At 42.5% G+C, this 24,280-nt stretch overlaps 1 protein-coding gene across 5 annotated transcripts in view; it reads left to right on the top strand.

The window, feature by feature from the left end:
* The window catches only part of PAX5 (paired box 5), a 269,099-nt gene that overhangs the window by 159,124 nt on the left and 85,695 nt on the right, over positions 1-24,280 (top strand). For all 5 annotated transcript variants that reach the window (XM_044270849.1, XM_044270841.1, XM_044270823.1 and 2 more), the window contains one exon: positions 10,636-10,765. In XM_044270849.1, coding sequence (XP_044126784.1) covers positions 10,636-10,765 — 130 coding nt within the window. The remainder of the gene's footprint in view (positions 1-10,635; positions 10,766-24,280) is intronic.

Below are 24,280 nucleotides of genomic sequence, written 5' to 3'. Positions count from 1 at the left end.
TCACTTGTACCAGTAGAGAATAATTGTTTCTGGGCAGCAGATCACTGTTTACACAAGACAATCTGCCACCAGAAATGATTTGGGTGACAGCATCAAAAGATACTTTTAACCGATGAATGAGCCACTGCCAGCACCTTTACACAGGACAATTATTTGAAACAAGCTTTCCTAGGAATGTTCCCAGGGTCGGACTGGCCCACCAGAATACCATAGGTTCCTCTGGTGGGCCCAGTCTATGAAACCATAATTGGCCCCAAGAGGTCCATGACAAAATTTTTATTTGGAGCTGCCTTTTAAATTAATCACTGTCCACTTGGGTCTATGTCTAAGGTTTTGAAACAATTAGCCTTTATCAATAATGTAAGTGTTGGGCCCAGGTGTAATTTCCTCTGGCGGGCCCAAAGAATGCCAGTCCGACACTGAATGCTTCTTCCAGATAATTGTCCCAGTCATCGGCCTGTGTAAAGGGGATCATTAGTATAAAAAAAACACTCTTATTGGCTTGACTTAACATTCTTTATGGACAGCAGATATTCTTCACCAGTCCATCCTAGATCAGTTTGTGTTTTACATTGATTTGGCAAGGAACCCCAGCAAATGAACAGATACTCAAAAGGTATGGCGATGAGTGCATTCTCTGCACGATATAGAAACACTATACAAAATAAAAAGCAATACATAAAAAAGAATATTGGAGAATAATGTGTAAAAAGCTCAATTGACATCTGAGAAGTCAATTGTTATCAGCTGTTATCTTACCCTCGTGAGTACAGGAGTTCTCTGACTCTTATCTGCCAATGTATAGCATCCACTAGTGGGCTCTTGTACCATCAGCATCAGTTGAGAGGTGCCCTTGTATGTGGCGCTATTCATTGAAGTCTATGGGAATAATGGAAAGATCCGAGTGTCACGCCCATGGTTATGGTCGTGACTCCTTGAGAGCCGCATGCAGTTGCCCGCGGTCTGGGTGTTGTGTCAACCACAGCTGGGGGCACTTAGTTGTTTGCCTCAAGTGCGGTTGCCGCGGACAACAGGTATATGTGCGGTTGCCTCTGGCTTTGTGTGTGTGTTTGTGTGCACTTTCCTTGTCTGGTGTGCACGAGGTTTATGTAGGTGTGCACTGTGACAATTCCCTTCACTTGTGGCTGCCCGTGGCAACGTTTTGTATTGTGTACATGTGGTGGCAGTGTCTCGGCCTCCTGGCTGACTCCAAGGACATGGTTGCCACGCATGTCGTTGCCTGCGGTAACAGCTGCAGTGTATTTGTTTATGGGTGCACGTCCCCTTTAAGTGGCTGTCTTCCCTTCCCTGGTGTGAGAAGGGTTAATTCCCTTCCTAGTCTGTGAGCACTGGGTGTGTCTGCTTGGGTGTGGCTACATGGGCTATTTAGCCTCAGTTGAGACCTGATGTCTGAGGGGTACTCCAGGCATGTTGCTGGAGTCATCCTCCTGGTCTTCTACCATCTGCCAGTGAGGGCCACCCATGTGGTCATAAATGTTATACATGATGCTTAGTTGATGTTGTTTTCTCTTTCATGTTTAATGCACCTGTGGATCTGGGTACCTGTGTGTTTATGTGTGTGTGCTGTGTCCATTTATGTTTGGGTGTGGACACTAGCTTGTTGAGCACGGGATCCAGTCAGTGTGTCTGTGGCAGGTAGGTGTGGAAGTGCTTTTCATCCTCCTGCCATATCCCTAGGCTGTTCATGTTTATATCCCCTTGCAGCTTGGCCAGTTTAGACTCCTGTTTCTCCGCTTCTAGGAGGAACAGGTTGTCTACCCAGCTCCTAGCTCAGGGATCTGCGGAGGGTCAGTAGGAATCCGAGGTTCCTGAGTATGAGCCCTCCTACCATCAAGGTCGGCTCATACAGCTAGGAGTCAGGGTCAGATTAGGGATGAGCTGGAAGGTGACCTGCTCCCTAATTCTGTCGTCCTGGCCGAGCAGCCACTAACATCTTCTGGCATCGCACGGCTTAGGGTTTCCCCCATCCTCAGCCGTGACACTGAGTTAGCTGTGGACAGCATGCTATTCAGAAGCTGGCACACACTCTGCATTGTCAACAAGGGTTATTTTATGATATATATACAGTACAGACCAAAGGTTTGAACACACCTTCTCATTCAAAGAGTTTTCTTTATTTTCATGACTGACAATTGTAGATTCACACTGAAGGCATCACAACTATGAATTAACACATGTGGAATTATATACATAACAAAAAAGTGTGAAACAACTGAAAATATGTCATATTCTAGGTTCTTCAAAGTAGCCACCTTTTGATTTGATTACTGCTTTGCACACTCTTGGCATTCTCTTGATGAGCTTCAAGAGGTGGTCACCTGAAATGGTTTTCACTTCACAGGTGTGCCCTGTCAGGTTTAATAAGTGGGATTTCTTGCCTTATAAATGGGGTTGGGACCATCAGTTGCGTTGTGGAGAAGTCAGGTGGATACACAGCTGATAGTCCTACTGAATAGACTGTTAGAATTTGTATTATGGCAAGAAAAAAGCAGCTAAGTAAAGAAAAACAAGTGGCCATCATTACTTTAAGAAATGAAGGTCAGTCAGTCCAAAAAATTGGGAAAACTTTGAAAGTGTCCCCAAGTGCAGTCACAAAAACCATCAAGCGCTACAAAGAATGGCTCTCATGCGGACCGCCCCAGGAAAGGAAGACCGAGAGTCACCTCTGCTGCGGAGGATAGGTTCATCCGAGTCACCAGCCTCAGAAATCTCAGGTTAACAGCAGCTCAGATTAGAGACCAGGTCAATGCCACACAGAGTTCTAGCAACAGACACATCTCTAGAACAACTGGTAAGAGGAGACTGTGTGAATAAGGCCTTCATGGGAGAATATCTGCTAGGAAACCACTGCTACAAGCAGAAGAGACTTGTTTGGGCTAAAGAACACAAGGAATGGACATTAGACCAGTGGAAATCTGTGCTTTGGTCTGATGAGTCTAAATTTGAGATCTTTCGTTCCAACCACCGTGTCTTTGTGTGACGCAGAAAAGGTGAACGGATGGACTCTACATGCCTGGTTCCCACCGTGAAGCATGGAGGAGGAGGTGTGATGGTGTGGGGGTGCTTTGCTGGTGACACTGTTGGGGATTTATTCAAAATTGAAGGCATACTGAACCAGCATGGCTACCACAGCATCTTGCAGCGGCATGCTATTCCATCCGATTTGCGTTTAGTTGGACCATCATTTATTTTTCAACAGGACAATGACCCCAAACACACCTCCAGGCTGTGTAAGGGCTATTTGACCATGAAGGAGAGTGATGGGGTGCTGCGCCAGATGACCTGGCCTCCACAATCACCGGACCTGAACCCAATCGAGATGGTTTTGGGTGAGCTGGACCGCAGAGTGAAGGCAAAAGAGCCAACAAGTGCTAAGCATCTCTGGGAACTCCTTCAAGACTGTTGGAGGACCATTTCAGGTGACTACCTCTTGAAACTCATCAAGAGAATGCCAAGAGTGTGCAAAGCAGTAATCAAAGCAAAAGGTGGCTACTTTGAAGAACCTAGAATATGACATATTTTCAGTTGTTTCACACTTTTTTGTTATGTATATAATTCCACATGTGTTAATTCATAGTTTTGATGCCTTCAGTGTGAATCTACAATTTTCATAGTCATGAAAATAAAGAAAACTCTTTGAATGAGAAGGTGTGTCCAAACTTTTGGTCTGTACTGTGTATATATATATATATACTAGTTGAAGGACCTGGCTTTGCACGGGTATATTTCTATTTCATTTAATGTTTGTGTATGTCGTTAAAAGATATCAACAGTATCCACTATAACAATGACATCTACAGTACCCCGTCCCCTTAACAGTGACCTCCCCACAGTGCCCTGTTCCTTAATATGGGACCTCCACAGCAGCCCACCCCCTTAAATTTGACCTTTACAGCAACCTGTCCCTTTAACAGTGAATTCCACAGCACTCCACCCCCTTGACAGTGACCTCCACAGGGGTCCACCCCCTTAACAGTGACCTCTACAGCACCCGCCCCTTAACACTGACCATAGGTTACGGTCCCCTTAACTGACCTCCACCATTCCAGGCCCCCTTAACAGAGATCTCCACAGCGACTGCCCCTTTAACAGCGACTGCCACAGTACCCCGCACCCTTAACAGTGACCTCACAGTACCCCGCTGCCCCTATAATAGTGGCCTCCACAGTCCCCTCCTCCTTTAACAATGACCTCCACAGTGCCCGCCCATTTAACAGTGACCTCGACAGCTGCCTGCCCCTTAACAGTAACATCCACAGTGCCCTCCCCTTTAACAGTGACCTCCACAGCGGCCACCCCTTTATTAGTGACCTCCACAGTACCCCGTCTCCTAACAGTGATTTCCACAACACCCTTCCCCCTTAACAGTGGCCTCTACAGCAATCTGCCCCTTAACACTGACCTCCATAGCAGACCATCTCCTTAACTGTGATGTCCACAGCAGTCTGCCCCTAGGGTGGCCAGAGGTCCAGTTTTAGGCCGGACAGTCTGGCTTTGAGACTCCCTGTCCTCTTTCTGGCGCAGGGATGTCTTTTTGAATAGCTCACTCTCAGACAACAGCACTGTGCTGTCTAAGTGTGAGCTGCAGGAGAAAGTTACCCTCCCTCCCACCCCTGCAGCTGACAGAAGTTGATTTGTACCTTCATTTTTCAATCCCTTTCAGCTGCGGAGTGAGAGGGGGCATGGCATAACCAGGTCAGGGGCGTGGCTTAGCGGGACCTGGGGGACTGGTTGTTAAGTCTGTCTTTTGAAAGTGGCCTGAATGGCCATTAACTGTGGCATCCACAGCACTCCGCTCCCTTAACAGTGTAATCCACAGTGCCCTGCCCCTTTAAAGCTGACCTACAGCAGTGAAGAAAAATAGCTGGGTTGTTATGAAAACCTGGTGTAAAACTGTGTGTATGTGGAGACTAAAAACCTGCGAACTTCTATTGGCTGATAAGGAACATGTGACCATGTGTATGGCAGTTGGGATATCAAGAGAAAGACCTGCAGGTTTCTATTGGCTAATGTAGGTCATGTGATGTGCCATATTAATTTTTTTGGGGAATATCTCAGGAACGGTACGTGCTAGAGAGCTGAGACCCATTTTAAAACCTTCCCGGACACCTGATGTTCTTGTGTGCCAAATTTCCTGAATCTAAATGTATATACACTCACCTAAAGAATTATTAGGAACACCATACTAATACTGTGTTGGACCCCCTTTTGCCTTCAGAACTGCCTTAATTGTACGTGGCATTGATTCAACAAGGTGCTGATAGCATTCTTTAGAAATGTTGGCCCATATTGCTAGGATAGCATCTTGCAGTTGATGGAGATTTGAGGGATGCAAATCCAGGGCACGAAGCTCCCGTTCCACCACATCCCAAAGATGCTCTATTGGGTTGAGATCTAGTGACTGTGGGGGCCATTTTAGTTCAGTGAACTCATTGTCATGTTCAAGAAACCAATTTGAAATGATTCGAGCTTTGTAACATGGTGCACTATCCTGCTGGAAGTAGCCATCAGGGGATGGGTACATGGTGGTCATGAAGGGATGGACATGGTCAGAAACAATGCTCAGGTAGCCCGTGGCATTTAAACGATGGCCAATTGGCACTAAGGGGCCTAAAGTGTGCCCAGAAAACATCCCCCACACCATTACACCACCACCACCAGCCTGCACAGTGGTAACAAGGCATGATGGATACATGTTCTCATTCTGTTTACGCCAAATTCGGACTCTACCATTTGAATGTCTCAACAGAAATCGAGACTCATCAGACCAGGCAACATTTTTCCAGTCTTCAACAGTCCAATTTTGGTGAGCTCGTGCAAATTGTAGCCTCTTTTTCCTATTTGTAGTGGAGATGAGTGGTACCCGGTGGGGTCTTCTGCTGTTGTAGCCCATCCGCCTCAAGGTTGTGCATGTTGTGGCTTCACAAATGCTTTGCTGCATACCTCGGTTGTAACGAGTGGTTATTTCCGTCAACGTTGCTCTTCTATCAGCTTGAATCAGTCGGCCCATTCTCTTCTGACCTCTAGCATCAACAAGGCATTTTCGCCTAAAGGACTGCTGCATACTGGATGTTTTCCCCTTTTCACACCATTCTTTGTAAACCCTAGAAATGGTTGTGCGTGAAAATCCCAGTAACTGAGCAGATTGTGAAATACTCAGACCGGCCCGTCTGGCACCAACAACCATGCCACGCTCAAAATTGCTTAAATCACCTTTCTTTCCCATTCTGACATTCAGTTTGGAGTTCAGGAGATTGTCTTGACCAGGACCACAACCCTACATGCATTGAAGCAACTGCCATGTGATTGGTTGACTAGATAATCGCATTAATGAGAAATAGAACAGGTGTTCCTAATAATTCTTTAGGTGAGTGTATATTACAAAATGGGCAACATTAAAGACATTTTGCGTAGAAAAACTTGAGAAAAGCTCTAATGTTGAGCTGAAAGGTCACAATCAGGTAGGTGAATAAAAGATCTTTTTACAATTTTTTTTTTAGAATACTGCCCATTTTGTATTTTCTGAATTTTGGGTTCTTGAGTCAAGCTCCGTGGGGCTTGCACCCCACTTTAACCAAAAAATTTAGCTAGTGCGGCTAAATTTTTCTTTTTATCTAAATATAGGATGCAACAAAATTGCCAGTCATCGAATCGACTAATTGTCTCTGCTTTTGGCCATTGCTCAGTATTAAATGTGGAATACTATGATAGTACAAAGTGAACAAACATGGTTGTATTAAGATTATAAAATAGAATACTATATTAAAGTTTTTTTTTGTTGTTTCCATGATACACTGCTAAACTGGATGTTTATTTTCAGCTTGTTCCATGTCATACAGTTCCAGTAAAATGTATCTGTTTAAATAGTAAGCACATATGTAGACATGTAGGTATAAGACAGGTATACAGTCTTAAAGTACATCTTGCTCCTGACCATTTGCTTTTGTATTTGCATATTACCATTTGAACTGGAGTGGTGTTTAATAGTAGAACTGGCTGGGGAAACCTGAGGCTAAGGGGAACACTTGGGTATTAGATTCTTATATTATTAAAAATGTTTAATTGAATTAAATTAATTTGAGATTGGCAGCCAGTATTTTAGTTGCTGTACAGGTTGTTATACCTCTCAGGGGGAACAAAGGGTTCTACTCTACAGTGCTAATTTGTGATTCACACCTTCCATACAGATGACTCCTTTCTCTAGTATTTGTATCCATATGTGCAATGTGGTCTTTGACTTTGCCATATGAATGTGCTGGCTTTTTTCAGCTACAAAAATATATATTTTCATCCTTGTTTTGTAATAGATGAATTCTCATAGAATATTAACTGCCGGGAGGACCCCGATGTGACTCTTGTATGTCTGATAACAGTGTGGCAAGGCAAGGCATAGGGATTGTGCACATTGCACATTAAACAGAGCTGGATTCGGGGTTTCGCTATTGTTGGTACACTAAGAATTTAACTTGGTTTAAAGTACATAGATTGGCTACGAAATACCTTGTGCATCTCTTATCATTGAAAAGAGCAGGTAGTAAGGTTGGAAAATGAAAGGTGGAATCTGATTGGTTGCTCTGTGCAACTAAGCCAGTTCTACTTTACACCAGTTTAATAAATCTCCACCAAGATGCTTAAATCACCACATTAGGCCTCAAGTGCACATGGTGCTATTTTACTTCTGAACCCTCTCATACATTCATGAAAAAATAGTTCCATATGCAGGGTGTTTCTACAACCAGGAAACACACCATAATGATAAGAGGGCTTACTTTTCTCACTCGCACACAATGGACTCAACATATTGGGCACTCACTGTAATTGCATATCTGTGGAAAAATTAGCAATTTTCAATTTGCACCATCTGATGTGCATTAAAGGGATTCTGTCACCAGGTTTCACCCCCTCCAGATAAAAATATGGTTATGTTCAGGGAGCTTTAACCATTCCTAATGTGGTCTTATAAATGTAATCTGTAGGCTCATTTTGCTAAAAATACGCTTTTACTAACCTGTCATTCATAAAAATAAGCTGCCCAAGGGGATGTAAATGGATCCAAGCTGCCGCCCGCACCCGCCGCCGTTCGTGCCCAGCTCCGCCTTTCCCGACCTCAGCGCCGCTTCATAATCTTCTGTGACGCCTCCCGCTCTCCCTCCCTCCCCCCTCCTCCTGCTGTAACATTGCGATGTTACAGCAGGAGGAGGGGGGAGGGAGGGAGAGCAGGAGGTGTCACAGCGATGTTACAGCAGGAGGAGGGGGGAGGCGTCACAGCGATCTTACAGCAGGAGGAGGGGGAGGGAGGGAGAGCCAGAGGCGTCACACAGGATTATGAGGCGGCGCTGAGGTCGGGAAAGGCGGAGCTCGGCACGAACGGCGGCGGGTGCGGGCGGCAGCTTGGATCCATTTACATCCCCTTGGGCACCTTATTTTTATGAATGACAGGTTAGTAATAGCGTATTTTTAGCAAAATGAGCCTACAGATTACATTTATAAGACCACATTAGGAATGGTTAAAGCTCCCTGTACATAACCATATTTTTATCTGGAGGGGGTGAAAGCTGGTGACAGAATCCCTTTAATGTCTGCAAAACACCTATGGTGTCAAAATGCTCGCTTCACTCCTTAATAAATACCCTGAGGGAGGGGTGTCGTTTCCAAAATGGGTTCACTTCTCACGGGTTCCATTTATTATTTCACCCCAGAGCCTCTACAGTTGTCAGAAAAAGATGCATAAATCACCACATAGGGACTCAAATTAGCCCTGCTATTTACCAGGAAAAAGTGGTTCCCAAAGAGCAGTTAATGACTACATAGTGGGCATTTTCATATTCAGGAGAAAATGGGTAACATATTGTGTGGTGCTTTTTCTCGTGTTACCTCTTGTAAAAAGGAAAAATCTGGGGCTAAAGCAATATTTTGTTTAAAAAAAAAAAATCAAAATTTTAATTTTCATAGCCAAGTGTTTCTAAATTATACGAAACACCTGTTGGGTCAAAGCACTCACTTCACCCTTTGAAAAATTTAATGGGGTTTTAGTTTCCAAAATTGGGTAATTTTTTTGTGTTTCCACTGTAGGGGTAATTCGGGGTCTTTTCAAATGCGACATGGCACCCAAAAACCATTCCAGCAAAATCTGCCCTCCCAAAGCCATATGGTGCTCCTTTCATTCAGATCCTTTTATTTCCTATGGGACACCTCAGGAGTTAACAAAGTTTCTAAAATTGATTTTGAATAATGTGAGGGTGTAGCTAACAAAATATGGTAATTTATGGTTGGTTTCTCCGCTCAAAGTCACTTCAGAACTGAATTGGTCCTTTAAAAAAGTTTTTTTTTAATGTTCTTGAAAATTATAAAAATTCCTTCTAAAAGTCTAAGCCTTCCAATGTCCTAAAAAATAAAATCACATTTACAAAATGATGCCAACATAAAGTAGACATATGGTGAATGTTAATTAATAGCTATCTGCCTTAAAAGCTGAGAAATTCTAATTTAGAAAATAGTAAATTTTTAAAAATTTTCGGTTAAAGTTTTGATTTTTTTAAATTAAATATAGGTAAAAAAAAAAATCGCAAAATGGCTTGGATAAGTTAATTCATTCCACGTTATCACTACATAAAGTGACACATGTCAGATTTGCAAAAATAGGTTTAGTCAGGAAGGTGAAAACTGTCTATGTCTTGAAGGGGTTAAAAGAATGACGTGTATTTGGTCTTGAGAACAGCAATATTAAGGGATATGAATAACCCATATAAATATATAAATGGGCCATACAAAAAATATGGTGAAAAGCGGTTCGATGTAAAATCCCCACAAAAGGAAAGGGGGCACTGCTCCATTTGGAGAAGAAAAAGCTCAGTCTCCAGGGGTCACAAGGCTTCTTCACCAGGTGGTCACGGTAGGAACAGTTGATAGTTTTTAAAAAGGCTTAGACGAATTCTTAGATTTAAATAACATTAAAGAATAAAGAGGTTGTCTGATAGGTGCAGGACCCACCTATCTCCTAAATGGAATCCCAAAAATGGTGGATTCATTTCTCTGGGGCCGGCGAAAATACCCGAGCTCTGGCTTGGCTATGTCCGTCGGACCCATAGAAGTTAATGGGAGTGGTGACTGGTCATGCGCGGTGCGCTCCTATTCACTTCTATGGGGAGGTGGCCGGATTGGAGTCCTCCAGCCACCACTTTGCCTGCTTCATTCTCGATATAGGTGCGGGTCCCAGTAGTGGACCTATCAGATAATCAGACAATCGGGGTATTTCCTAGTGGTATGCCCCCATTGTCTCAGATAAGAATACCCCTTTAACACTTCAAAATGTGTAGAATTCTCCCTTTTCCTTAATTCACATCCCCACCAATCCCCTGGTTGAGCTTCATGGATTTATATCTTTCTTCCACCGTAATATTTTACCATATATTACTTACATCTAATGGTTTGAAAGTGAATATACTATAAGCTGAAAAGTGTAACGGAAATCATTCTCCTCCAGTAAATGCCATAATGCTTTTTAGTCACAGGTCTTACTGGGATCTTCTAGATTTATAAACTGTTTTGCCTTTCATCTGTTTAACTTTGTCTTGTTATAAATTCAGTTGTTTGCATTTCTTTTTTGTTTTTCAGACAACAGATTACTCTACCATGGCATCTCTAACTGGTGGCTTGGATGAAATGAAATCCAGTCTAACAAGTTCATCTTCAGGGGATTTAGGAGGAACTGTTCCTGGACACCAATCATATCCTATTGTAACAGGTAAGTCCACTTTATTAAAATAAACTTTCATTTGACACCTAATTACCGTATTTGTCGCCCTATAGGACACACCGGCCCATAAGACGCACCTAGGTTTTAGAGGAGGACAATAAGAAAAAAAAAATTTTGAACCAAAAGGTGTGCTTTTGGTGGGTTTTGAACTAATGGTGGTCTGTGGATGACACTATTATGGGGGATCTGTGGATGACACTGTTATAGGGGATCTGTGGATGGCACTGTTATGGGGATCTGTGGATGGCACTGTTATGGGGATCTGTGGATGGCACTGTTATGGGGATCTGTGGATGGCACTGTTATGGGGATCTGTGGATGGCACTGTTATGGGGATCTGTGGATGGCACTGTTATGGGGATCTGTGGATGGCAATGTTATGGGGATCTGTGGATGGCACTGTTATGGGGATATGTGGATGACACTGTTATGGGGGATCTGTGGATGACACTGCTATGGGGGGGGGGGGGATCTGTGGATGACACATATATAGCATCTTGTAGACTGGATTTCATTTCATCCAAGCCACCAGCATCTTATGCTATATATGTGTCATCCACAGATTCCCCCCATAACAGTGTCATCCACAGATCCTCCCCCCATAAGTGTCCCTGTGTAAAATAGTGAATAACCCCAAATACAGGGGGTTAATGAAGCAGACGGAGCAGGTGCCTGACGTAGTGAGTGACGTTACGCTGCCGCCCCCCCGCCCGGGTTGCCTACGGGAGTTTCAAGTGAGTACCATACTACATAGATTTCTCTATGCTGCAGAGGATCACTATAGTTTAAAACAGTGCCCATGCCTACACGTTACCTGTTAATACTACAGTGAGCAGTGCCCGGTGTAATAGAATACAGTGACTGCACCGGCCCCTCTGCCATTACAACACCAGATGCCGGCCCCCACCCCTCCTCCCTCCCTGCGGATACACCGCCTGCCACGCAGTGTAAATGGTAATATTCGCCCCATAAGACTGAATTAATGTCAGTGATATTTAGGATGCGCAAACGTTATACAGGAGGTATAGTGCAAGTAATGTCGCTGTCACCAGCGGCTAATAGAAAATTACACTGAATTAATGTCACTGATATTTCAGATGCGCTAACGTTATACTGAAGATATAGAGCAGGTAATGTCGCTGCCATCAGCAGCAAAAAAATTTGACTGTCACTGATATTTCGGATACGCAAACGTTATACAGGAGATGTAGCGCAGGTAATGTAACTGTCCGCAGCGGACACTGTCTACGTAAAAAGTACACTGGATGTCATAGATATTTTTAGGCTGCGCACACGTTACACAGGAGATGTAGCGCAGATAATGTCGCTGTCTGCAGCGGCCAAACAATTGCAAGCTATGTAGCGCAGGTTGCGCTAATAATTATATTGCTGCCAGATACAATAGTCCTTAAAAGGACTTTTGGGTCTCTAACAAGTTTTCTCAATAAAAATATTAGTATTTCAATCCCTACACTATCTGTCCCTTCTTCAGCACAGCTCTGCCTGACTAAGACTGAGCCGAACATGTGTCATCGGGTGCTATATAGCACCCGATGGAGCGTTCCGTCCAGCCAATCACTGTAATGCCAGTAGCCAACATGGCTACGGAATTACAATGAATGGCAGCACTTACCTGCACGTTTATTGGCTGCGTAGCAGTCAACAAATGTGCAGGGAGGAGTCTCGAGAATTGCGCTTGAGGACACGTGGTGTTCGGCCGAACACCGCGATGTTCCGAGCATAGCGATGCTCGAGTCGAACTAGTGTTCGGCCGAGCATGCTCACCCAACATTAGATAAGACTTATTGTCATCTATTATAAATGGTGGATTCTCTGTTATCTATACAAATGTGATATCTGTCATTGTAATCATGCCTTGATGATAATGAGATGACTGCTGAAAAGTTAACTGTATGTATTTTAGGCCAAGTGGCAGGTGTGTTTTCTGTTAACACATATCCTATAGTGACATATGCCTTATTCTTACCAGTAAGTCTTAAAACATCTTATGTTAAAATAAAATGGGAGCCTTGTTGAATTGTGACCCCTCCATCCAAATTCAAAATTCTTGTATCACATAAAATATGAGATAATGCTCAAAGAGGCTGCAACACTCATTTATTCACATGGAAGGGATGGATCATTCTTAACCCCTTAGTGACCACCCTAATGCCTTTTTACGGTGGTCACTAAGGGGTCTTAGGCTGGGCTGCCACTTTTTTACGGCTGCCTAGTCTAAGGGCTGCAGCAGTGCCGGCGGGCTGTTTAACGCTTTACATGCCACGTACAATGGCGCCCGCTGCATGTAAAGCACTGACAGAGGGAGTAAATGCGATCGCGGGGTGCCGATGTGTGTAAATGCAGGCTGGGGTCTTATGAAGGCCCCAAGACTGGCTTGAGTAGTTTCCAGCAGATTGTGCCTCTCTGGCGCCGCCTGCTGGTCTATGTCAGTATAGCACTGACATTAAAATGCAATGCACTATAGTGATAATGCATTGCATTTTAAAATCAATCTGAATATTGTCTGTTATAGTCCCCTTGTGGGACTATTAAGTGGTAAAAAAAAGTAAAACTAACACATACCGTATATTAAATAAATAAAAATTCCATTAAAAAAACTATTTTTTTCCATTGAAAATACGCTTTTTAATGAAAAAAATTGCAGAAAAAAACATCTCCCCCATATGTTTGGTATTGCCACATCCGTAACGACTCGGACTACATAAATATCATGTAAATTATCCCCTATGGTGAATGCCATAAAAAAAAACAAAAAAAACAAAAACAATCGCTTATTTATTCTTAGTTGCCACAGAAAAACCTTAATAAAAAGTGATCAAAAAGGGTAATTTACTTCAAAATGATACTAATAAAAATTAAAAATTGTCAGACAAAAATCAAGCCCTCACACAACTCCATAGAAAGAAGAAAGAAAAAGTTATGGTTCTTGGGAAGCGGCAATGCAAAAAAAAATTAAAGTTATTCCTTTTAAAAAAAGGGTTTTTTATTGCAAAAAAAAGCTGAAAAAGTAAAAAAAAAATATATGTATTTGGTATCACTGTAATCGTACTGACCCAGAGAATAAGATATTATGTTATTTACACCAGAAAATGAACGCTGTAAAATTTCTAACGTAAAAAAGCTGTGGCAATATTGCTGTTTTTCCCATCTCCATGCTAGAAAGAGTTAATAAAAGTTAATAAGAAGGTTTTGGGTATCCCAAAATGGCGCCATTAAAAACTACAACTTGTTCCGCAAAAAACAAACCCTCCTACAGCTATATAGACAGAAAATTAAAAAATCTATAGCTCTTGGAAGGCAAAGATGAAAAAAGGCAGAAAAACGCTTGGTCAGTAAGGCCCAAAACAGGCTGGTCACTAAGGGGTTAATCTAGTTCGTAGATAAGTGTAAAGATGCGTGTTGTGCCATCCATAGAATACATGTACACATTTAGTATCCCCGTAATTATAACAACCGGTGTGATTAATCTAAACCATTATTTTTGGTGATCTGATGGAAATACTAACAGATATGGTGCTTATAGATATGACATCTCAAAGAACATGGCTTCATAGAGCTGTTATGGCTGCTAGAATACTAAGGGGAAAAGAAAATAATTTCCTTGTAGGAGCTGGTGTCGATCACTTCAGTGGGAGCAGCGCTGCAGTAACCAGCATCGTCCATTACACAATGAACAAAGCTATATTATTCCAGTACCAGAGCTACTCCAGAACAGCTGATTGGTGGGGCGCTGGGTGTAAGACCCTTGACGATCTGATATTGATGACATATCCTAGGGCTAGTGTGGGTGTCCTACTCAAAACTCTCTCCAGAACCAGTGCAAAGCATGGGTAAGTCAGTGTGACTAGGTATTCAATCATAACTATGACTTAAGTCAGCACCTGCACTGCAGGAATAGTGATGGCCAGTTCGCAGTGTTCGCCCGCGAACACATGCGATCTGCCATCTTAACTGACAAGTTAGGCGAGGCACAGGTAAGTCCTGAAATGAAATGCGGTCTCCGGGAGTTCTCGGAACTGCCTGCTCCCGGAGACGGCATTTCATTTCAGACTGGCTCGCACACAGGCACAGGTAAGGACTTAACTGTGCCTCGCAGGACTTGTCAGATGGCAGATCGCATGTGTTCGCGGGCAAACACTGCGAACTGGCCATCACTGTGCAGGAACAGCTGGATGCCCAGGCTACTGTGCAGGAGCAGCACTCCCACATTTACCGTAGTTAATGTAGGGAAAGCTGCCTAAAGTAGAGGGTTGTCCTAGTTTTTTTTAGGGTTGCCTGCAAGCAACTTTGCCATGCTGTGGATTTACGCCCATGGATTTCACACTTAGCAATGAAAAGGGTGGATTCGGTGGCAAAACTGCAGCATTACTACACTAAAATCCACAGCCAATTCCTCACAATTTGCAGCTGCAAATTTTCTGCTGCAGATTTTTCAATGCAGAAAATTCACCAAGGAACAGCCAATTGTGACAGTACCCTTGTTCTTCTCACAGATGGTAGCTAGATGTTGGTAAGTGGGTGGTGGCAACCTGTGTCAGATAGTCTGTGAGTGTGGCAATATCAGAGATGATTAGGTCACACAAGGCCGGTACGGGACACACAAAAATGGAGGGAGGCGGAGCAAACACTGTAAAGCTTGCCACTGGTCAGCCTTATTAGGTCTGCCTCTGAAGGGCGACTACCACACACTGAAAGAACTGATGCTCAGTAGTGTCAGGCCCTGTGATCCTTCATGCCGTGATGCTCCCATCAGGTGGCTGGTGGCCCTGGAACGTCTATTACAGTATTAATAACAGGAAGGAAATGAGGAAGAGGCTGGCGGTCCACTATGCATCGCCGCTCCAATAATTTTTCTTGTGTCTAATGCTTGTCCTCCCCGTCTTCATAAATGGCTCATGTATTATTAATTACAATGATACTTATTCTAAGGGAGATAAGAAAGCAAAGGTGATGCTGCTAAAAGATCCTAGTTCACAGTTTTTTTTAGTTTTTTTTTACAAAGAGGGGCCTTAGATTGATAGAAAATAAAAGTAAAATATGTAAACTTTCCTAAAATCCTATAAAAGTAGATAAGCACAAACTATTCATTTAGTAAATTAACTATGCAATATTAATAATATATAATATATAAAAATTGTATTTGTCATCTCCACCCACAGCTAGCACGGACACTGATGCCATTGGGGGTCATTTAGAAATGCTGTATATCACGTCTGATATGGCGGGTTACAGACGTGCGGCGCAGAGGGGGGGAAGAGGAGTACCCTTCTACTAGGGAGAGGGGGGAGTGGTGACCCCTAGCTGACCTGGCTGTCCTGATGTCCCTAGACGGGCTGCTAACCCATACGCCGATCTAGTGCCTTGTTCCTGGCTTACCCTGAAATAAGCCCTAGGTAGTGAGTAGGGCAGTGGGAGCACCAGTCCTCACCACTGACCCTTAGAGTAACAACAGGGAAAGGATAAACAAAACAAACACCACAAACCATACCTGAATAGAGACAACAACAGGAGTGAACCGGAGATCCAACAGCTCCAGTTCCAACAGCTCCACAGCAACAGTTGTCCACCTGAGGGCAGAATAGAAGATCTGGAAGGAAGGTCTATATCTGGCAACAAGGGAAGCAGAAAGAAAGTACATACTGTATAGTAGCTGAGAGTGGCTGACAGAGAACAGCTGAAAGGAAAATCTACAGATTCCTAAATGGGACAAAAAGGATCACAATCCTAACCAGGAAAACCTGGACCGGAATCCATTCTCACCACTAGGTCATGGAGCGATCCCTTGAAACCGAGCGAGTAGCCACCCGCTGCGACCTTCTAACCCCAGGCACCACAGGGTCAGCGATAGGTCTTGACACCCTTGTGACACTGTATGTACAAAGATTTTTGTGCATACAGCAATTAGCATAAGAATTTGTGACTTTTTGCCTTTCTCTGTTGATCTCTCCGGGTATTTTTTAAGTGGGCAGAGCTTAGCAGAGGAGTGGGGCCATTGTGGCTGACATGTTTACTATCATTTACCCAATATCCTAAAATGATGAAGTTATTTTTGGGGACTTGTTATTGTCCAATATGGTGGGGATCTGACACTCTGGACCCCGATCAATCAGAGGCACCATAAAATATACAGTTGATGGAACCATGAATGGGAGCTAAGCTGCCCTAGAGCCAGAAACTAAACAATAGACAGAGCTTCCTGCTTCTGGCTCCATCAACTGTATAGTTTCTGACACTGGCAGTTGCACTAAATAGTTGAATGGTGGGTGGGGGTGTTGGACTCCCATTAATCTAATCCAATCTAATCTAATATTGATGTATTCTGGGGATAGGCCATCCATATCTAACCCCTGAAAAACCCTTTTACTGCTCTTTTCTGCATATGAAATGGAAGTGAGATAAGTAAATACCTGTTTAGCAGTGCAGCCCTAATTGAGCAACATTTCCAGGTTAATCTGTAACCAAGACATAAACTAAAGTGATGCTTACCTCTAAAATGCTATCTGTGCGATCCTCAGCACTATATATTAGCATTCATTAGTCCATGAAATATGTTGTATGTTGTAGCTTTGGGACTGAAAAGGCAATTTGGTTTATTTAGGTAAGAGGGAGCAGCAGCAATTTCCAGAGCGTAGTTATACTGACAAGATAGTCCACAGTAATTAAACATAGTTGGCTTAATTAATGGATAATTCCTTTAGTTCCATGGATAATACAGAGGCTTGTTTAATAATGTGGCACACTGGGCGAAAAAGTATTTACCCATAGAAACCAATTAAATAATAGCTGTCATTTTCCCACTGAATATTTGATTGTTCAGTATTAGGCTCCATTCAGACGTCCGCAAATGGGTCCGCATCCGTTCCGCAATATTGGGAACGGGTGCTGACCCATTCATTCTCAATGGGGCAGAACGGGATGCTATGTGCTCTCCGCATCTGCATTTCCGGAGCGCAGCCCCGAACCTCCGGGCCGCGGCTCCGCAAAAAAATAGAACAGGTCCTATTCTTGTCCGCAATTGCGGGCAAGAATAGGCAGTTCTATGGGGGGTTCCGGCCTAGTGTATTGCGGATCCGCAATACACCACGGACGTGTGAATGGACCCTTATTATGTTCTGTCCTGTTAAAGCAGGGGCATGCACATTTCATTGGTCAGAATACCAGTTTATTAGATGGTATTTCTTTAAAGGGGCACTCCGGATTTTGATTCTGGTGTCCTGTCCTCAGCGATCCCCATCGATGAGCTGTATGAAGAGGCTATGAAACTCCATGAGTGCTTAGGCCTCTTCCTAGGCCAGTGACATCACTGTACATCAGTCATATGGCCTAGGTGCAGCTCATCCCTATTCAAGTGAAGGTGGTGAGCTGTGATACCATGCACAGCCGCAATCAAATGGATGTCACTGTGCTTGGTAAACTGTGAGGAGGCCACAGCAGCTTCCTCAAACAGCTGACCGGTGGGGGTGCTATGAGTTTGACCTCTGCTGATCTGATATTGATGACCTATCCTGAGAATAGGCCATCAATATGAAAATCCTGGAGAACCCATCTAAATGGACGCAATAACATTTTGACATAATGTACATTGAAGGCTTGCGTTGCATTACGTTGCATATTATCAATAGTCAACCAGGTGCCTGCAACTGTAGCTCTCCTTTAGGGCTCATTCAGATGACTGCACAGTGTTTTGCGGACCGCAAATTGTGGATCCAAAAAACACAGATGCCTCCGGTGTGCGTTCTGCAATATATAGAACAGGCGGCCCATTATAGAAATGCCTATTTTTGTTCTGTGCTGTCTGCATCTTTTGCGGCCCCGTTGAAATGAAGGGGTCTTCACCCGTTCCGGAAAATTTGAGAATGGAATCATACTGTTGTGGCAGCATTGTCTGCTAAATATGAGGCAGCAGGAGATGCTACTATTGCTAATGCTGCTATATTACATTTGTAACGCTCTACTCAAAGAGGCATAAAATATAAAAAAACGTACATATTGATTTATTAATTTTCAGCCTCCGTGATGTTTGGCGTTTAGATTATTTAATCCCAGATGAGATTTGTAGAATTCCACAGAATGTCAGTTTCTCACTTCATTCCTATCGGACTCACACTGAGGCTCTGATTGGAATGAAAAGAAAAACGGACTTCTTGTTCACACAGTCGACGCTTCTTGACGGGCTTATTCACTTGGCATGAAGCCCATACGGCTGTGCATGGAGGCTATGTGGCTCCATAGTACAAAGCTGCACGGCCTCTGTGCACACTCATACTGGCTCTATTAGGCTGGGTATACTCAGAGATATTCTCCCCAAGAAGCAGCGCTAAAATAAACGGAATGATAAGTGAGTCCAAGTTTGTGATCAATCACCTAAGTAGATAACATGAGACCTGCCCTTGTTCCTGAGTATCAACAAGCTTAAGGATGCCATGCGAAAGTTTGAGGATGGGTACTTTACTCTGCTTGGAGATTTTGGTGAAAATTCTTTAAAACATATGCGATGTGTGAATCAGAATTAGGGCAAAGGTTGTATAATCCAGTGTTGCAAATTTACAAATCTTGTGTAATATTTCCACCATAAACTTAGGCTACTTTCACACTAGCGTTTTCAATTCCACTATTGAGATCCGTCATAGGGGCTCAATAGCGAAAAAAAACGCTTCAGTTTTGTCCCCATTCATTGTCAATGGGGACAAAACTGAACCAAACGAAACAGAATGCACCAAAATGCATTCAGTTCCATTTGGTTGCATCCCTATTGCGGACAGAAAAACGCTGCAAGAAGCGTTTTTCTGTCCATGATGTGGTGCGGAGCAAGACGGATCCGTTTTCTCTAACACAATCAAGCACAATAGAAAACGCATCTGTCCCCCATTGACTTTCAATTGGGTTCAAGACAGATCCGTCATGGCTATAGAAGACATAATACAACCGGAATCCATTCATGACGGATGCATGCGGTTGTATTATGGTAACAGAAGCGTTTTTGCAGATCTATGATGGATTGGCAAAAAACACTAATGTGAAAGTAGCCTTAGTCTAGATGGTCTACAGATGTATTCCAACATCATGCTTTATTATAAATTCAGGGCATCTTTGGACACTTTTGTCTAACTTTTGCACCAACTATTGCGTGGCCTCATTCCATATTTTGGAGCAATTTTGGCACATGTTTGAAAATGTTAAGTTATACGCCTTTCAGAATAGGCCATGCACCTTTTTAAGGGAGGTTCCACAAGTATCTAAAACACATGATAAATAGGTGCAAAGACACCAGTTTTTGGTACATATTAAACCAGAATTCTGAGGCATTTATAAATCTCCTCAAGTGTCTGTAATATGTATTATAAAACATCTGTATTCTCAGAATAGTACATTTTGAAGGTTAGAAAATACACAACACAATAAGAATATAAGAATATTTTCAACCCCCCTGAAAATTCTCCCACCCATTTAAACAGAGAAATATACTACATTCGTTTTGAGCACAAGCAAAACATTAGGACAAACTGCTTGGCATGTCTACGTCTTCATCTTTCTGTTAAGTATCCCCCTACTTAGTGGTAAAAATGAGATTTTTTGGAGAACTTGCACGCTATTTGTATTTTTCTACCACATTAAATATTAAGTTACAAAAGGGAGAGTGAGAAAAAACCTCTTGCTGCCACGGTTCATAAACGCGCTCTCTATTTGCAAGGCAATGACTTGAGCCCACTTCATTACAGCCACAGTCAGCAGTTTTATAAGATGTTTGATTGTTATTAATTACCTGCGGATGCATTTCCAGCCCCAACTTGCTGACTTCAGCTTGCTTCTTATCACGTTGTGAGGACAGAGTAGGAAAAGCACTGACACTATCACAGGGCTACTGGAGAGGAGATTGACAAACCCGAGTAGACTATATCCCCAGTCACTGTGAATTAGCAGATTCCCAAATACTGACATTTACTTTTCAAGAGCAGAGATGTCTGAGGTCCCCGAGACCAATAAGACACCAGCATTACCTACAGCACTTTGCATGCTGATAATTGTCTTTTGTTGGATACAAATGCCTCTCAGGAAGCACTGATTCTACCTGAGAATATGCAACTGTTAGGTAGTCTTTAGGGCAATGATCCCCGGGGAGCAAATATGCAAAATAGCTCTCCTCCAGAAGAAAGAACAAAACTGTCTCTCTAGTGCTTTTATAGGGGCAAATATCTGTCTGACCCTTTAAAAATGCTTGAAATATGATTTGGCTTATCAGTCAAGCCATCTGTGACAATAAATGGAATGTCACAGATGTTTAGCGTTGAACACTGAGTTGAGCATTGTTATATAGAAGGCAATAGATTTATTACTGGTACAGGAGAACTATATGGCAGATGTAAAGATAGTCCTCTTCCCTCAGATCGTACTTCTAGATGTTTTATTCCTTCTAGAGGGGAACTATATGGCAAAAATAAAAGCAGTCCTCTTCCCTCACATTTTGCTTCTATACATTTTATTCCTTGTAGAAGGGAACTAGAGGGCAAAAAAAAAAACAGTCCTCTTCCCTCACATCTTGCTTCTAGAGGTTTTATTCCTTGTGGAAGATAACTAGATGGCAAATGCAAAGACAGACTGCTTCCCTCACATCTTGCTTCTAGAGGTTTTATTCCTTGTGGAAGAGAACTCGATGGCAAATGCAAAGACAGACCGCTTCCCTCACATCTTGCTTCTAGAGGTTTTATTCCTTGTAGAGGAGAACTTGATGCAAATGCAAAGATAGTCCTCTTCCCTCACATCTTGCTTCTAGAAGTTTTAGTCCTTGTAGAGGAGAACTAGATGCAAATGCACAGACAGTCCTCTTCCCTCACATTTTGCTTCTATACGTTTTATTCCTTGTAGAAGGGAACTAGAGGGCAAATATAAAAACAGTCATCTTCCCTCACATCTTGCTTCTAGAGGTTTTATTCCTTGTGGAAGAGAACTAGAGGGCAAATGAAAAGACAGACCTCTTCCCTCACATCTTGCTTCTAGAGGTTATATTCCTTGTGGAGGGGAACTAGATAGCAAATGCAAAGACAGTCCTCTTCCCTAACATCTTGCTTCTAGAGGTTTTATTCCTTGTAGAGGAGAACTGGATGGCGAATGCAAAGAGAGTCCTCTTCCCTCACATCCTGCTACTAGAGGTTTTATTCCTTATAATGGGGAACTAGATGGCAAATGCAAAGACAGTCCTCTTCCTCCACATCTTGCATCTAGAGGTTTTGTTCCTTGTACAGTGGAGGAGAACTACCATAGATAGCAAATGCAAAGATAGTCCTCTTTCCTCACATCTTGCTTCTAGAGGTGTATTCCTTGTAGAAGAATATGGCGAATGCAAAGACAGTCCTCTTCCCTCACATCTAGAATCTAGAGGTTTTATTCCTTATGGAAAAGAGCTACATGGCAAATGCAAAAACAGTCCTCTTCCCTCACATCTTGCTTCTAGAGCTGACCATCTTGGTTCATTGGCCTCTCTGAATGCCTAATCTTTCTAAATAATGGAAATGTTTTCTTATGAAGCAAGTCTTTTTCATCATAGTCTAATCTCCTACTTTTGGTAAATCATTTCTGGATTAATATGGATTCTTGTGGCCCTCTCAGGCCAACACAATCTATTGGCCTTGCCTGGAATGTTTCGTTAATTGAGTAGTGTTACATGTTTCTTCTTCAGGAAATGCACTTTTTGCTTTATTGTGATGGTGTTGAAAACACATAATTACACAATAGACCTGCAGCAATTATACCATATTATAGGAAGCTTACGTGAAGTTTCCATGTGTGAAACAAAATATGACTTGATCAAATGACCTCTAGCACAACCTACAATCACTTTCCTGCCACATTTTGACAGTAGTAGTCCAATGAAGACATGCACATGTTAATTAAGATAAAGACTCACCGAAATCATATGCATGCAGAAAACATGCTAGAATAATTATGGAAATTGCATTGCAATTATGCTAATGAGATATACCACTGAGGTGTGAGCATCCTGCACCTAAACAAGATGACATTTTCTGCTTATGTCTAAAGACACCTTTAAACCTTTTACACTGAGTAATGTAGGACTAGACATTGACGTTGACTGTAGAGTCCAAAACATGGTAATTTCTGTTTCTGTTTTTTTAAAAACTGTGATAAAAATGAATTATTTTAAAAATAATCTTAGTGAATGATTTCTCAGTAGCACATCAAGTATGACACCGATAGGTACATTTATAAAATATTGTTTGGGCTAGATTTTTTTAAATTTTATGTAGTCACCGCTGTAAATTTCAGAACTTTGTGATGAAAAAAATACATTGATCCCCAATATGCATTAACATTCATTCTCTATGTGACAATACAGATTTCATCCATTTAAAATGAAAGCAAAATAGGGCAAGAAGAAAGGGAAAGGCGCTCATAGCGTAGTAAGTATAGATTGAGAGATGTCGATTTTGATGATTAGGCTTACCTTGTATTGTTGTGCAAGCACAGGCACAACACTAGTGCAAGCAGGTATAGACAAAAGGTCAGTGCTGCCGGTGTCGTTCAATACTCATTTTAAGGGGTTGCTGGCCCTGAGGAGGAGTGTGAATCAATCATAACAGGAAAAAAAGAGAACGGGAGGCAGCCCACGTGACAATGACAGTTCTTCGGCGCAACTTCACGTCCACGAGGATGTATAAAAATATATTTTCATTTATAAAAGATGACAACATGTTTTTGAGCGTCAGAGCTCCTTTTTCAAGTATGTAATGCTGGGCCGGAGGATGCGTGAGCGGGGTATTACAGATTTGAAAAAGGAGCTCTGATACTCCGAAACGCGTTGTCATCTTTTAGAAATAAAAATATATTTTTATACATCCTCGTGGCTGTGAAGATGCGCAGAAGAAGTGTCATTGTCACATTGGCTGCTTCCCGCCCTCTTTTTTTCTGTTATGATTTAAAATGAAAGGGAAAAACCTTATGAGTTGACATTTGTGGACATTTCCTTTGCACTAGCTTTGATTATTCCCCCCCCCCTCCTCCCCCAATGAGACTGGTGATATGTGATAATAATAGAATATACACAGTTTACTTTTGACCCTGCAGTGGTTGATAAAAAAGGGGCCCATATGCCGTTAGAAGCCATCTATAGTCAAAAAGTTTTCTGATCAATGTGAAAATAGTTTAAAAATTGATTAAGCCACATAGAAGGTGAGCCCACCTGCAGAGCATACATATCAGCAAATGTAATACAGGCAAGTCCCTACATCAGAAATACTGCAACAAGGCTGACCCCACCACTCCTGCCGCACGTTTTGTCTGTCGAAGCTGGGTGCTTGGGACCCCTGTTATAGTGAATGATGAGGGTGAGGTTGATAAAGGTAACATTCAAAACTCATTTAATAAACTGTTAGTGTACCCGAGGAAGTGCCCAGTTTGGGCATTAGCCATGTTAGTAAAGCCTATAATTTTTTTATTTTAAGCACATTTTTTATTTTTTGTCTGGTA

The sequence above is a fragment of the Bufo gargarizans genome, chromosome 1, assembly GCF_014858855.1.
Source record: "Bufo gargarizans isolate SCDJY-AF-19 chromosome 1, ASM1485885v1, whole genome shotgun sequence".
In the NCBI taxonomy this organism is placed as follows: domain Eukaryota; kingdom Metazoa; phylum Chordata; class Amphibia; order Anura; family Bufonidae; genus Bufo; species Bufo gargarizans.
The sequence above is the reverse complement of the archived record's forward strand: the minus strand, read 5'-3'. Positions and strand labels throughout refer to the sequence as shown.